The sequence below is a fragment of the Hyaloscypha bicolor genome (assembly GCF_002865645.1).
Source record: "Hyaloscypha bicolor E unplaced genomic scaffold K444scaffold_56, whole genome shotgun sequence".
Taxonomy (NCBI): domain Eukaryota; kingdom Fungi; phylum Ascomycota; class Leotiomycetes; order Helotiales; family Hyaloscyphaceae; genus Hyaloscypha; species Hyaloscypha bicolor.
Window position 1 is genome coordinate 2,546,584 of NW_020194558.1, and position 13,137 is coordinate 2,559,720.

Here is a 13,137-nt window from a genome sequence, read left to right on the forward strand (position 1 = left end):
CCTGGTATTGCCTTGAAACATTTATTCAAACAATCGAAAAATTCGCGCAATTGTGCAAGGTATAATCGTGACGCCTAGGGATTCTTACCTTCAACATACTCTTAGCAATAGCATCAAGTTTCCTCCTCTGTTCGTCTGTCAATGGAGAGCATGGAGTGCGGGGAGCGGGTTCGGGCTCGGGAGTTCGTGGGATGAACATCAATGCTTTCAACGCCTGTGTTAAGGCGAATTATCAGTCTTATTTGCATCTCAATTGTTTCAACACAAGGAGAACAGCCCCTCGCAGTTAGCGGGCACTTTGGAGCTGGTCTTACCATTGCTTCGGTACGTGAATTTGAAGATTGCAAGAGGATAATCTTCACCATCCATGTATCCAGTATCAGATCAATATAGCAGAAGAGGGGCAGTTCGAGCTTTCCCAAAACTTTGGGGATGACCAGCGAATGCTCTTAAAAAAATTACACATTGCTCCGAAGGCTGTGGTCTTCAGTGTTACTTACGCAGTTCCTTGTGACTTAGCATCTCCTTTCAATACCTTCTCAGGGACCTTAGAGGCAGACTCAATTCCGGGTTGCTTATCATTGTATGTGCGCTGGATTTGGACTCCATGTTCTTGCTGATGAATTGTGATGACAATCTCTCCCACACTCGAGAGACGGGCAATGTCCTTCTTGACCTGCGCAACGGGACATTCTCGGGGGCTGGAGATGTTAGTAGATCTCGGAGAGAAAAGATTAGCAAGGAGTATCAACTCGCTGGTATGGATCTTGATTAACGTCATAGGCCTGAACATGGCCCTGCTGGTAGTTCTGACCTCTGGACCCCAAACCACGAACTCCAAGCCATGGGCCGGATAATAGTCGTTCTGTTTCCAGACCATAGAATAAACATGTCGGCCATCAACGCTCACCTTGAAAAATAGTCTGGGGCATTCCATAATGTACGGATTTTTTAATCTCAGCTTGATAGTGAGCTCCGTGTTGGTTTGAGACTCGACATAATTGGTCACCGTCTAGATAGAATAACGAAGTCTGACGGCATGATCGTTGTATTTGACTTCCTCATTCTCTGTATGGCATTTTGAATAGGCTGCCCATCGATAAAAATGGATGCTTCGATGCCTGAGAGGTCTTCGGGAACTCCCATGTTGCGTCGAGTGGTTGTAGTTTCCTATATGTGGGAAGTGGTTTGAGTCGATGTACTTGGCTGAGGAAGAATTTAGATGCTCCCAAAAAGAGTAGACGCCCAATTAAATTTCTTAATAGAGAGGGGCAGAACTCTGGAATATGAGCTCGGTTATTATCCAAGACCAAGTGCTCATGTAAGTCAGAGGCGAAGGGGAAGAGTTGCGTGTTGATGGAGGGGAGACGGAATCACTTACAGGCCTGAATATTCGTGAAGAAGTATCCAGATGAGGTTCGAAACTCAATAGCATATCCTCGGAGGCCCGGATCATTTCATAGAACGAAGATAGATTGTTGAAGTCTTGGTGTGTTGATGGGATCCGCTCACCCAAAAAATTAAGCGAACCCCCTTGGAAACATTCATTCGACTGTTCAATATCAACCATATAGTATTCCTATTATATACTGCTTTAGAAACACGTAAAAATAGTGAATTATTCTTGCCATGAAGCCCTATACAATTATCTCTTGAAATGGTAGATCCGCTCGCCGGAAGGTTGGAATCCGCTCACCCAAAATATTAACCGATCCGCCTTGAGAACCTTCCTCTATCTCCCTACACTCAACAACAAGATATTTCGTCCATACCACAGCGTGAAAACATGGCCAAAGAGCGTGTAATTGCGATTGCAAAGCCCCGGTTTAATATCTTTCGAAATAGGAGATCCGCCCACCAAGTACATTTTATCCGCTCACCAAAATGCTTAAGCGATCGCTTATCCGCTCACCAAAAAAATTAAGCGAAAGCCCAGGGGGACTTTGTTTACCTCCTCAATCCCAACCATACGGAATATCACCCTCGCTCTAGCCTTGGTAAGAAAGTCCTGACTCCTAAACTCGTTACAGATAGCAGTGGTTATTAGAAGCAAGAAATGGGAGATCCGCTCACCAAGTACATTTTATCCGCTCACCAAAATGCTTAAGCGATCGCTTATCCGTTCACCAAAATACTTAAGCGAATCGCTTATCCGCTTACACAAAATGTTAGAGAAATATTGTCTCCTGATTTGGAAAGTCAGCATTACGAGATATCGACCAATTTACTAATTCAGAACTTGTTTATAGTATAGAAGTATCGTGCCTATTAATACTAGCCTTAATATATTAAATCTTCTGGATCCGCTGCGGTTGCTCTGGGCAGCGGTTTTGGAGGGGAGAAAGGTCGGTCACTTCCGCTCCAAAGGTAAACAAGGTCGAAACCAAGAAGGGAAACTTCGAGGCCGAGAAAAGCGAAGGCAAGAATAAAGGATCACATTCACAACGGAAATCGACGCTGTTCGTATGTCTTCGTTCTCGCCGATAGATACGTCTCATGTACCAGGCCCAAAAGTTACCAAAAAGAAAAGTCCAAGTTTCTTCTTGAGAAGAATCTTTGCAAAAGAACCTCCCAGAATCCTTCCTTCCCTCAGAGAAATCTCAGCTACAAATCAAAATGAGTATTCTTCACATCCTGTAGATAGAAGCTTCCAGCAGCAAGGACTGTCAGCAAAGCAACACTCTCGCGTCTCCAAGTCCAGCGATCGCAACCTCCAACTATTCTGCGAATGCAAAGCTTCCTCAATGAAAGAAACAATCTAGTCATCTAGGGCAATCGAATTATCGTTCTCTTCATCATCGTCCTCCGTGAGATCGATGGTCGTCTTGTACTTTGGCTTCTTGTTGACTTTTCTGCCTTGACCTTCGTCTGTATTCTCACGCTTGGCCCGAGCGGTCTGGGTTTGGCTGGAATCTTCAGCCTTCAATTTCGAAGCGCCCTTTGCCTCCTGTAGAAGAAGAAGTAAGTATAATGCTTGCAAAAAATATAAAAGTTCCTACCAAAAGACTCTTCTTGAACTCCTCGACCTTTCTTCTCATGTCCGCGTCTAGGTCATCATCATTGACAGCAGGAGTTGGGCCCGGCGTGTTTGCTCCAGCTTGTTCTTGTTCTGGCTCAGGAGAACGCTCAATGATGAGCAAGCTCTTAAGTGCTTCTATAAGAAGATGTGGTCAGCGGGAAGCTACAATGCCAGCCGGAATTTGACTGACCTCTTGACCGATACTTGAATCGAAAGATACCGACGGGATAATCCTTGCCATCAAGAAAGTCAGTTTTCCAATAATCAACTGGCGTAGTTGGCTGTGCTGTTCCTAGACTAAGGAATGAATTAGTTACACGGGGGCTATAGAGGGGACAATCTGAACTGACGATGTTCCGTGAGACTTTGATTGTCCCTTCAAAGCCTTCTCATGAATTTCGCCCTCCAAGCTGGATTCAAAAGAATAGTTGTTGATCTGGCCTGACCTGCCTGACCTGCGGCCCTTCGACTGTCGAAATACCCAGACGGAGATTTCGCCAATTCCATTGATACGAATTGCATCATCTTTGACTGTAGAGAGTTTTGAGTTGATTTCGGCTAGGAATTGTTAGGAGAATGCGTCCACGCCTGTGGAATATTGACGTACTCGTCTTTATCTCAGCGAACTGAAAGTGTTGGATAAAACATCGCTTGTAAAAGCCACCAAGATTGTGCTCCAAGCCATTTACAACCATCTCGAAGCCAGAAGCGGATTTGTACACAGTCTTCTGTAATAACCTGCCGCCGACTACCATGCCATCGACCTTGCAATAGAAACTAAGAGTTGGACAATCCATCTTGTACGGAGATTTGACTGTCACTTTGAAGGCGAACTCCTTGCCCGTAGCTGCTTCGATGTATTTCGAAACCGTCTTGGATGCCTGGTATGCACCAACCGCTCCTGCTTGAACCTCAACCTCACCGTCGTTGTATTCATGAAGAGCTTGGCCGTCAACGCAAATGGTGACTTCGATTCCCTCGAGGCCGTTAAGTACCGCCATTTTAATTCCTGTAGCAAAGTTCTAAAGAGAGATGGAACAATCAGTAAATATTCATTGACCTGCTCGAGAGACTGAAAGGGGGTCGGAGGAATCTGAGGCAGGACTGAACGTTGTAGAAAGGTGAGCCAAAGGAGGTGAAAGGATCACCGTAGCTTGAAGATTTGAAAAGTGGTATCTTGAAGAGAAATGAAATATGAGGAATACTGGTTCACTTACAAGTCTTCGCTGATTGACACACAAATGCTCAGTTGGGTAGAGGAGAGGGTTGTGAGGTTGTTGTTGGTTAGGTGGATGAGGAAGTTGAAGGAAGAGGAACGAAGACAATACCAAATCAAAGTTGTTGTGTGCGTTAGCCAATTCACTCGCAGTGAGTTTCGAGCTCATATTTTAAAGGTGAGCATAAATTTCTGTGGGACTCTGGGAGTAAGTAGAAGAACTAAATCATGAGTGATCATTTCTTTTCGCAGACAAAGCGCGCGGGAATGAGATTCTCGAATTTTTCTGCTCTGAAACTACCGTTACATATCGATGCACACCATAAAGTGCATGCGTAGTGGTAGAAGTTGCTAGACGTAGCTCTAGTAGAAACATAATAAACCCCACCTCAGTCCTTACTCAAACACAATAAGAAATCCCGAACGCCAAGGTATTTACCTTCCATATCAACAACAAAGTGTCAAGATACACCCCATTGAAGCACTAATTTGCCCTGTAACACCCACTCATCCACGGTCAGGTATCGCCTAGTCTAGAGTGAGATCAATGGATACTCGTGCGTTCTGCTTTCTAGACTTCTTCCGGGAACGAATAGCTTCAATCGGATCTTCTTCGCGCTCTCGCTTGACAAAGACTCTGTCTGCATGATTCTTCTGCTTGCCTTCTGGAATTCGAGGTGCTGCACCGGACTTGAGAGATACATCATCAGGACTAGGCCGGAACTTGAGACAGGAGAAAATACCTTAAGCATTTGAAAGAAGTCCTGAATTTGACGTCTCTCGCTTGGGCTCAGACTTGCAATGTTGAGCGCGTTTTGCTGAGCTGGCTCCGGAGAAGCAGTTCTGGAGCCTGGCGCTTGCTCGGGCTCTGGAGAACGGATGACAAGAAGTGACTTCAGAGCTTCTGCACATGCATTAGCAAGAGCAAAAGGCAGATGACTGAGTCATTCTTACCTCTGCTACGGTACTTGAACCTAAAAATGGCAATGGGGTGATCTTCGCCGTCCATGAATTCGGACTCAAGTCTCCTAGAAAAGACGGAGGCACGTCCATCTCCAAGCCTAAGTCTCAAGTCAGCAATTTGTTTCTTCCTGGAAAATCTTATTCTGTACTCACTTGGTGCCATGTGACTTTGCCTCACCCTTCAGAGCCTTTTCGTGAACTGTCGAAGGGTGGCCATCGAGAAGACTGTCTTGCTCTATCTTCAGCCCAACGGCTTGCGCCTCGGTACGCCGAAGGACCTTGATAACAATCTCACCGACCGCACCCATAACTTGAATATCACTGTGCAATGAGTCAAGTCTCTCGTCGTCGGTGGCTGAGCAGTTAGCTCAGAGCCTCGGACAGCAAGCAAGAAGGTGAGGGTAACTCTCACATGTTTGGATTTCAGAGAACTTGAAGGGGCGAAGAATACAGTCTGGTTGCTGGCCTCCAGTCGAATACTTGATTCCATGGAACAAGGATTCCCAATGTCCACCACCCTGGCTGAGGACTGCTTTACGCAGGAGGGGTTCTCGGGTTTTGATACCATCGACGTAGATCTGGAAGCCTAGAGTCGGGCAATTCATGGTGTAAGGAGGCTTAATTGCAAGCCGGACCGCAAACTCTTTCAATACGTCAGACTGGATATATTTCGAAACCATACTGGATCCTGGTTCAGTAGGGTAGTCGTTATCATCGTACTCAGCAAGAGCCTGCTCATCAACACAGACCACAACTGAGATGCCGAGGATACTGTCAATGACCGCCATTGCTCTTATGCTTGATGTCTAGATTAGAGTTGCTGGATTAGTCTATGCTTCAAGCACGCACGCAGAAAGAGGAGAGGCCGACAGCCGAAGGTTGAGCCTCGGAGAAAGGTCAGCCCGAGGTGTAACGGCTCGAACTTTCGAGTCTCCTTGAGAATTACGCTCGCAATGATCGAGAGAAGTTGCATAACTTACAGATCTTTGTGGTTCGAGAATCCGGTGATGGTATTGTCGAGAGTTTCGAGGTTCGAGGTTGTGCGGAACGGTGGAGAGGGGAAGGAAAAGAGGTCGAGGGAAGCAAGCGATGACGAGCTTATATCTTGCCGATGATGGGCAGAGTCGAAGACGGAGGTGGCGCCTTGCCTGGAATTCACTTATTCCTATGACTGCAATTTATAAAGGCGAGTCGGAGAAGGGTCTGCCCCGGTCTCTAGCCCTCTTCCTCATCAAATTATACGGAGCTCGTCATTGCTCCCTATCCTTCTACTCTACTTTAATCTCCCTTTGAGAAATTTGTCTATTGACTTGTTAGAGTAACTCAGAATAGCTGGGATAGAGCCAGCCTGTATGCTCTGGCACCTTATCTGTTTTAAAGAGAAGCTTTAAATGGCTGTTGGAAGGCCTCGGTTGACGATCGAAAACCACCTGAAGAATGCGACTCTCTAGTGTCGAGGTTTATACTCCGAGAGTATATGCTTTCTCGGCGCACTTAGGAGCAGACGGTGTTTTTAACACACGCGTTGGCAGAGAGTGATGTGGGTGGTGACCTGAATATTCTGTTGAAATAAAGGGACCACAGTGAGTATGCTGGGTCTGCTGAAACCATGATTTAATTGAGCTAAACATACGAATGGCACCTTGGGGTATATCCTCGCAACATCCTTAGCAATGCAAACAAAGATGACTCCAAGCTCCTCTCAGCGCCAGTACAGAAGCTCGTCGTAAAACGCTAGATAATTCCTGTGACAAAAAGACAAGCGTGATACGTGGAGGAATGGAGCAACTGAACCTAGAAGGTCACCTATCTCCGTTGATCGCATCGCTAGTGACGCAATTAATAGGGGAGGAAGTTGAATATTAAAGCGCCGTCTGAACCCACTCCAGTATTCAGTGCAAAGGGACAAGATATTAGTCATCAGTCAGATCAATGGTCACTGGTGGCCCAGATTTTCTCTTCTTTCGGGAGCCTTCGCCGCCTCGATTCTCCTCACCATGCTCTCTCTTAATCGTTCTGTTTGGAGAGTTTCTGCCTGCACCACCGTCGTTCTTGGATAGTATATGTTAGCAATGTACTTCACGAGGTTGATCTTCGAGAGTACATACGACGAGTTCCCGTAAGAACTGCTCCAGCCGTGTTTTCTGAGCTGGGTTGAGATTGTCAAGACTTAATGCTGGTTCAGGAACAGGTGCCTCTGCTGGCTCGGGTGAGGGGGTTCTCTCAATAATGAGGAGACTCTTCAAGGCATCTAATGGTCAAACAGGAATTGTCAGTCTTGTCACTAAATTAGGAGTGAGTGGGTTACCTCGAGACCTGTACTTAAACTTGAAAATAGCAATTGGATAATCCACTCCATCTACCTTCTGGCATGCGACGTAACTCTTCTTGACGAGCTCAGTTGCTGGCCCAAGCCTACGAATTTTGTGAATAACTTCCTGTTATGCAGAGTCGGGGAGGGCTTACGATGCGCTGTGCGATTTTGGGTCTCCCTTGAGTGCTTTCTCGTGGACTTTGTCCCCAACGCTGTGCAGATCGATATTATTTGTGGTGGAGCTTCTGGTAGTATCCTTGATTTCTCCTCCTTTATAGACCTTTACGATGATCTCTCCAACCTCTTGTATGCGCTTCATGTCCTCTTGGACAGTGGCTAACTTGTCATCATCCATAGCTGGGAACATTAGTAATTTACTATTGTCACAGTGTGTGAGAAGCAACTTACTAGTGTCAATCTTTGAGAATTTGAATTTCTGAAGAAACTCCTGCTCCTCGATTCCCGGTGCCACAGCTCTGACACCTTGTGCATTTATGGTCACCCTGGATAGAACACGAGATCCTTGTACGCTCTGGGGAAATCTCGACTTCGCCAAAACCGGCTCCCAGCAGGGTTTCCCATCAATGTTGATCGGGAATATAAGAGAGGCGCAGTCCATCACAAACGAGGTTTCTAAGTTGAGGCGAATAGAGAATTCCTTGTCCGAGACAGACTCCACGAATTTACTGACAGTTCTCGCTGCTTGGTATTCAGCGACTTGTGTATGTTCAACCTCGCCTTCGCCATCGTCATCATCATCATATTCTGCAAGCGGCTTGTCGTCAACGCAGACAAAGACCTCGAGGCCTGGGATGCTATCGAGAATCGCCATTGCGGAATGGTATTATCGAGAATAAGTCGAGATTATAGTTGGTGGGGGTTGTGCTCCTGCATCGTAAACTCGTTAGGACAATGCAGACAACGAGATATGGATTGGCAGAGCAAAGCATGAAAAGACGCAGCCATGTCTCGAGGCAATTAATTGGCTCGCGGAGGCCAGGAAAAGCGGCACTGATTGTCCCAATTCAAGTTAGATCATTTTAGGTATCCTCTCACTGAATGTGCCCTTGAGCACTGGTACATTCAAAGGCGACCCCTTTCAAAACTCTTGGTGTCTTGGGAATCTTCAAATGCTTAGTCCCCAAGTCCCTGTTCCAACGTCCAGCTGAATGTTCAGCTTAGACTTGGGACATTGAAAATGAGTACTGCTTTTTCTATTCACCGCGAGATAGGGTGGGTATATAATGCAGCCGAGTCTGCAGATGCTGGGAAGTGGATTTGATCTAGCAGGTCGAAATGCTTGACACAACTCACCCGCGTCAACGACTAGAAACACCAGGATCTCGAAGAGAACGGAAGGAACTGAATTCCTACACAGTAATGAGGGGCGAATGCGTGCCAACGGAGGTGACGGTCGATGAGTTCAGGATGATTCCTTGAAGAAAGGTGGTGGTGGAGGTGGAGTGGGAAGAAAAGACAGGGGAAGTCAGGCTTCATTGTCGCGACGCGCTAAGGTAATCTGACGCCCCATCACGTGACAAAATTTACCTTCCACCCCCTTCAGCCCTCCCCCTTTATCCCTTGTCCTACATCGTGACAGGAGCATGGCTCAGAATCAAAATCTTCAAATTGAACCAATCAATAACGTTAAGATTTTTAAAACTTTTTACGTACGTATATGCATTGAAGAATTAGCTTGGAAGAGTGATAACAATTCCCTGGCTCGACAAGCTTTGCCTCAGAACAAATGTTCAATAGACTGGTTCGAGTTAGCAAAGGTAACATTCCACCGCAGGGAAGGCACAGCTCACCAAAGGAAGAATCCTCGAGCTAGCACCAACGAGGAACTTGACACTTCCTTGAGGAAGCCTCCATTTCTGCAGCACAACATCCCAGACCATGACATCTTTCCGACGAATGCTAACGCCAAGATTGGCATATCCCTTGACTGGCGATACTTCTCACTTACGGGAAAGAAGCTTCTCCTACAGATCCTGGAGCCATATCCTTCAGCTTCGTGAAGCCGCGGAGAGCCTTTGGCGGTTGATCTTCGATGGCGGGGAACTCGACGTACTTGAAAGCAATATAAGCTAAAAGTGTTATATGAAGAGATGGAATTTAGGCTTACAAGCTGCGCAACTTCCGAAGCGGCCCAGTCACCGGTATTCTTCACCCGGGCAGAAACAGTGACGAGGATGTCGTAGATGGACTCTCCAGCTGTTTGGTTGACGAAGGTCTCTTTCGTTTCTTGGATGGCGAGTGCATCTGCACTCGGTGTGTTGGCCAGACTGATATTGCAGTATTCAAACGTGGAATATGTCAAGCCAAAGCCGAATTCTACAAACTATGAGCGCTGGTCGTCGTTGCTGGGGATATTGGACTCACCGAAACGAGGGGTAATGTTGTAGGTGTCAAACCACCTGTAGTCAATCTTGAGCTTCTCGGTGAAGTTAGATTGAGGGCTAATGCTGTGGTCGTATGAGATGGTGTTTGGAGGGTAGTCGGACTCGCTCTTGCCAACTGCGGCATGTCAGCTTCCACCTTCTGATCTCGGATAGAACACAAACTGGTGAAGGGCAATTTGCCGCTCGGAGATACATGTCCCCACAAGACATCCACTAATCCAGGACCAGTCTGCTCACCAGGGAAGAGCGGAGCAACCACAGCTGTGATATTGGGGTGATCGATCCACGCCTCCATAATGACGGGTCCCCCTACATGCAAAACAACAATCGTGTTATTGCAACTCGCAGCCGTCTGAAGAATAATGTCTTCCGAGTGTGTCCAGTTCGCGATATTTAGACCCAAGTCATTCCTATCCATATTTTCTCTCATGTATCTCTCCGCAAATACAAGACACACATCAGGCTGTCCGATAGGAAGAGCAGATCCAGTGATGGTCTCGGCAATAACGCTCGTAGCTGTGTTCTGAAGTACGAACTGGACGAGAGAGCGAGAGTCCAGGGCTTTGGTTTGGATTGCTTCCAATGGAGTGATGAGGTTCTGTGGCCATGCGTACCCTGATCCACCGCCCATTGAAAGTGTGCCGTTGTTGTTGAGAATTCCGCAATCTCGAAAGAGCTTGCCGCAACCCTGGAGACCAAGGATGTTGGGGCCTGCATCTTGACCTATGACGGCAATATTCTGCGGGGCTTTCAATGGAAGACCACCAGTATTCTTAAGGAGTATCGTTCCATCGGCGGATATTTTCCTGATCAATTCGACTGTACTCTCTTGCTGAACATTTCGGTAAGTGACGGGCACCGGCCAGTTGGCAATCCCCACCGAATTGATGACGGTAGACGGGAGGGGGTTGTCTAGTTGGCCAGTTGAGATGAGTGGAGTGACGACACACACCACCATGTCATCGAGGCGAGTCTCAGAGATGGTGCCATTTTCAACCATCTTCAACAGCTCTTGATCATAGAAAGGCCCCAAGATATTTCCATAGCCTAGACCGGGCATGTTGACGTCGAGACCTCCCATCACGAAACCTTCCGTTCCCCAAGTTCCTACCAATGTGAGCATGACCCCGAGAGAAACGGCTGAGTATCTTACCTCCCCAATCACTGATGAGAGCGCCCTGGAAGTTGAGCTCGCCCTTGAGTGCTCCATTGTTGGATTCTGAATTTGCACAAGCATGCGTTCCATTGATAGAATTGTAAGCACACATCACATGGGTTTTACCGGCCCTCACAGCCTCGGCAAATGACCAGAGGTAGATTTCATGGTTGGTTTTGTCGTCTACATTGCTTGAGATGGGGAGTTGCTGCGAGGCATTGTAGATGCTGTAGGGTTCCGTGAAGTTCAATGGATTTCTGGACGAATATCAGCATTGGTCTTGGACCCGGAGAGACTGAACACACCGATAGGTCTCTTGCTCGTAGACAGTATAGTGCTTCGAGCAGCTCTGAACACCGGAGTCCATCATGCCTTTGACTCCACACCAGCTTGCGGTTCCGGTGCCATAAGGGTCTGCATACCTGATTTTTGTCAGAGAAGTTTCATTTATTGATAGATGTGCGTTGACCAGCTCTCCCAGTCATATCATAGAACTCTTTGCCCATAGCATAAGAGCGGTTGTACATAAGTTCAACATCCCAGGTTGCTGCAGTAGTAAGACTGGAAGGGAATTGGGTATGTCCAAGTGCAGGTCGAACACCAGCTGGACCGTCCTGGAAGCACATCTTGGGTATTCCAAGACGAGTGATGTTTCCAGAATTGCCTGCACATGGGCCAGCCTGACCAGTGACCATACTGACCTATGGAGACTCATTAACCTTTCAATCATACAATTCAGCAAAAAGATACTTACCTTCTCACTCAGAGTCATTTCAACAACCAATTTTTCAGCTCTTGCAAACGCATCCACCCATGCTTTACCGCCATTAGATGATGGGGGAGGGACAACATAAGAAAGGCCCGTGGCTGCCGGGGCCAAGGCAGCATTGATTATGGGTGAAAAAGCACCGATGACTATTGAAATGCTCAGGCTCTTCATGTTGGAGCTTGACATGGTGTGACAGTTGCACGCCAAGAAAGAACCTCACTTGAGTGCACAAGTGATGCGGAATAATCCCAGATATATGGCTGCATGCAAGGCCCAACTGAAATGCACCTCCACTCTTGGGGGGGAAAGGAAAAGGGAAACCAGAAATTGAGAATGGTTCACTGCAATCAACTCCACTTTTGCTCCCCACTTTGGAGATTAGGTGGTCTCTGAATCGGAATATTGACTTAATTTGTTTCTTGATGAAGGACGCGTGACACTTTGAGCTTAAAGGGCGTCGTCCGGATCCTTAACCAGGATCTTGAATGCCAAGCCGGTCACTTCCCCGTTAGTCTCTGGGCCCCGTTTGAGTGGGGCAAACCATCCGTGGCAAGTCCCGACAGAAGCTGCAGGCATCTATCGTTGCTATCTCGTCCTGTTGTTCCACCCTTGATGAGAGGAAGGGAAAGGTGGAGAACGTTCCTGTCACGCCGTCGTGGTCCCTTTTCACCTCGAATGGTTGGAGATTCACCAGATCAGAACAACTCAAATCAAGCAAGAAATCCCGGCCTAATCCGGATTCAAGGTTACCTTCTACGGGAGTGCTGGGAACGAGCTGGGTCGTCTTCCCAACGGGGTCCTCTGTGGCATGGTGGCCCTCCTCGCAACTCAACTCAGAAGTCTTATCAGGGCTTGCTGTGTTCCACCACCAGTAACCGATCGAGAGGAGAAAGTAGTCTCGGCAAAAACAAATCGCAAGCCAACGGCATCACCGGCACTCGAGGATTTGCTCATGCTAAAGAGAGCTGCTGCATGTGATGTTTCGTTCTGCGTCGGATGCCACTGTAACAGCGCCTTGTATCGCAACTCACCAAGAAGACTTCCGAAGCCGTTGAAGCTGGTATTTCTCAAATTCCAGAATGGAAGGTCAGTGAGAACGAGTCGGGGAGTTTGATGAAGTGAGAGAAGGCGATGGAATGAGTTTTAGCGACCTTAGCGTGTTCAAGTCCCCGAAGGAATGCTATTTACAGAGTACGATAGAGGCAAGTCAGGAATAGCCTTATCTATTCAGAAGGCATTGCTATCACGCAAAAGTTCAACTCAAGTAATACGTTTGTTTGATTCAATCTATTTTT

General features: G+C 47.1%; 4 protein-coding genes across 4 annotated transcripts; all 4 read right to left on the reverse strand.

The window, feature by feature from the left end:
* Nucleotides 1-2,758: 2,758 nt before the first annotated feature.
* On the reverse strand, nt 2,759-4,020 carry K444DRAFT_628686 (uncharacterized protein; the record flags this gene model as incomplete). The annotated part of the gene is made up of 5 exons (XM_024882946.1): nt 2,759-2,947; nt 3,000-3,154; nt 3,210-3,316; nt 3,370-3,550; nt 3,627-4,020. The coding sequence occupies 5 exons, from the start codon at nt 4,018-4,020 to the stop codon at nt 2,759-2,761; spliced, it is 1,026 nt and encodes a 341-aa protein (XP_024738572.1).
* A 648-nt stretch (nt 4,021-4,668) lies between these two features.
* Nucleotides 4,669-6,378, reverse strand: K444DRAFT_376047 (uncharacterized protein). Its single transcript, XM_024872313.1, has 6 exons — nt 6,179-6,378; nt 5,611-6,004; nt 5,352-5,553; nt 5,190-5,296; nt 4,979-5,139; nt 4,669-4,925 (listed from the first exon to the last, which is right to left on the reverse strand). The coding sequence occupies exons 2-6, from the start codon at nt 5,984-5,986 to the stop codon at nt 4,764-4,766; spliced, it is 1,008 nt and encodes a 335-aa protein (XP_024738573.1). The 5' UTR covers nt 5,987-6,004; nt 6,179-6,378; the 3' UTR covers nt 4,669-4,763.
* A 733-nt stretch (nt 6,379-7,111) lies between these two features.
* Nucleotides 7,112-8,344, reverse strand: K444DRAFT_628688 (uncharacterized protein; the record flags this gene model as incomplete). The annotated part of the gene is made up of 5 exons (XM_024882947.1): nt 7,112-7,249; nt 7,307-7,449; nt 7,507-7,613; nt 7,665-7,869; nt 7,921-8,344. 5 exons carry the CDS (start codon nt 8,342-8,344, stop codon nt 7,112-7,114), a joined length of 1,017 nt encoding a protein of 338 aa, XP_024738574.1.
* A 937-nt stretch (nt 8,345-9,281) lies between these two features.
* Nucleotides 9,282-12,028, reverse strand: K444DRAFT_652302 (glycoside hydrolase family 3 protein; the record flags this gene model as incomplete). The annotated part of the gene is made up of 10 exons (XM_024885783.1): nt 9,282-9,455; nt 9,502-9,585; nt 9,641-9,849; nt 9,898-10,032; nt 10,080-11,024; nt 11,071-11,330; nt 11,379-11,495; nt 11,569-11,769; nt 11,806-11,827; nt 11,896-12,028. The coding sequence occupies 10 exons, from the start codon at nt 12,026-12,028 to the stop codon at nt 9,282-9,284; spliced, it is 2,280 nt and encodes a 759-aa protein (XP_024738575.1).
* Nucleotides 12,029-13,137: the final 1,109 nt, after the last annotated feature.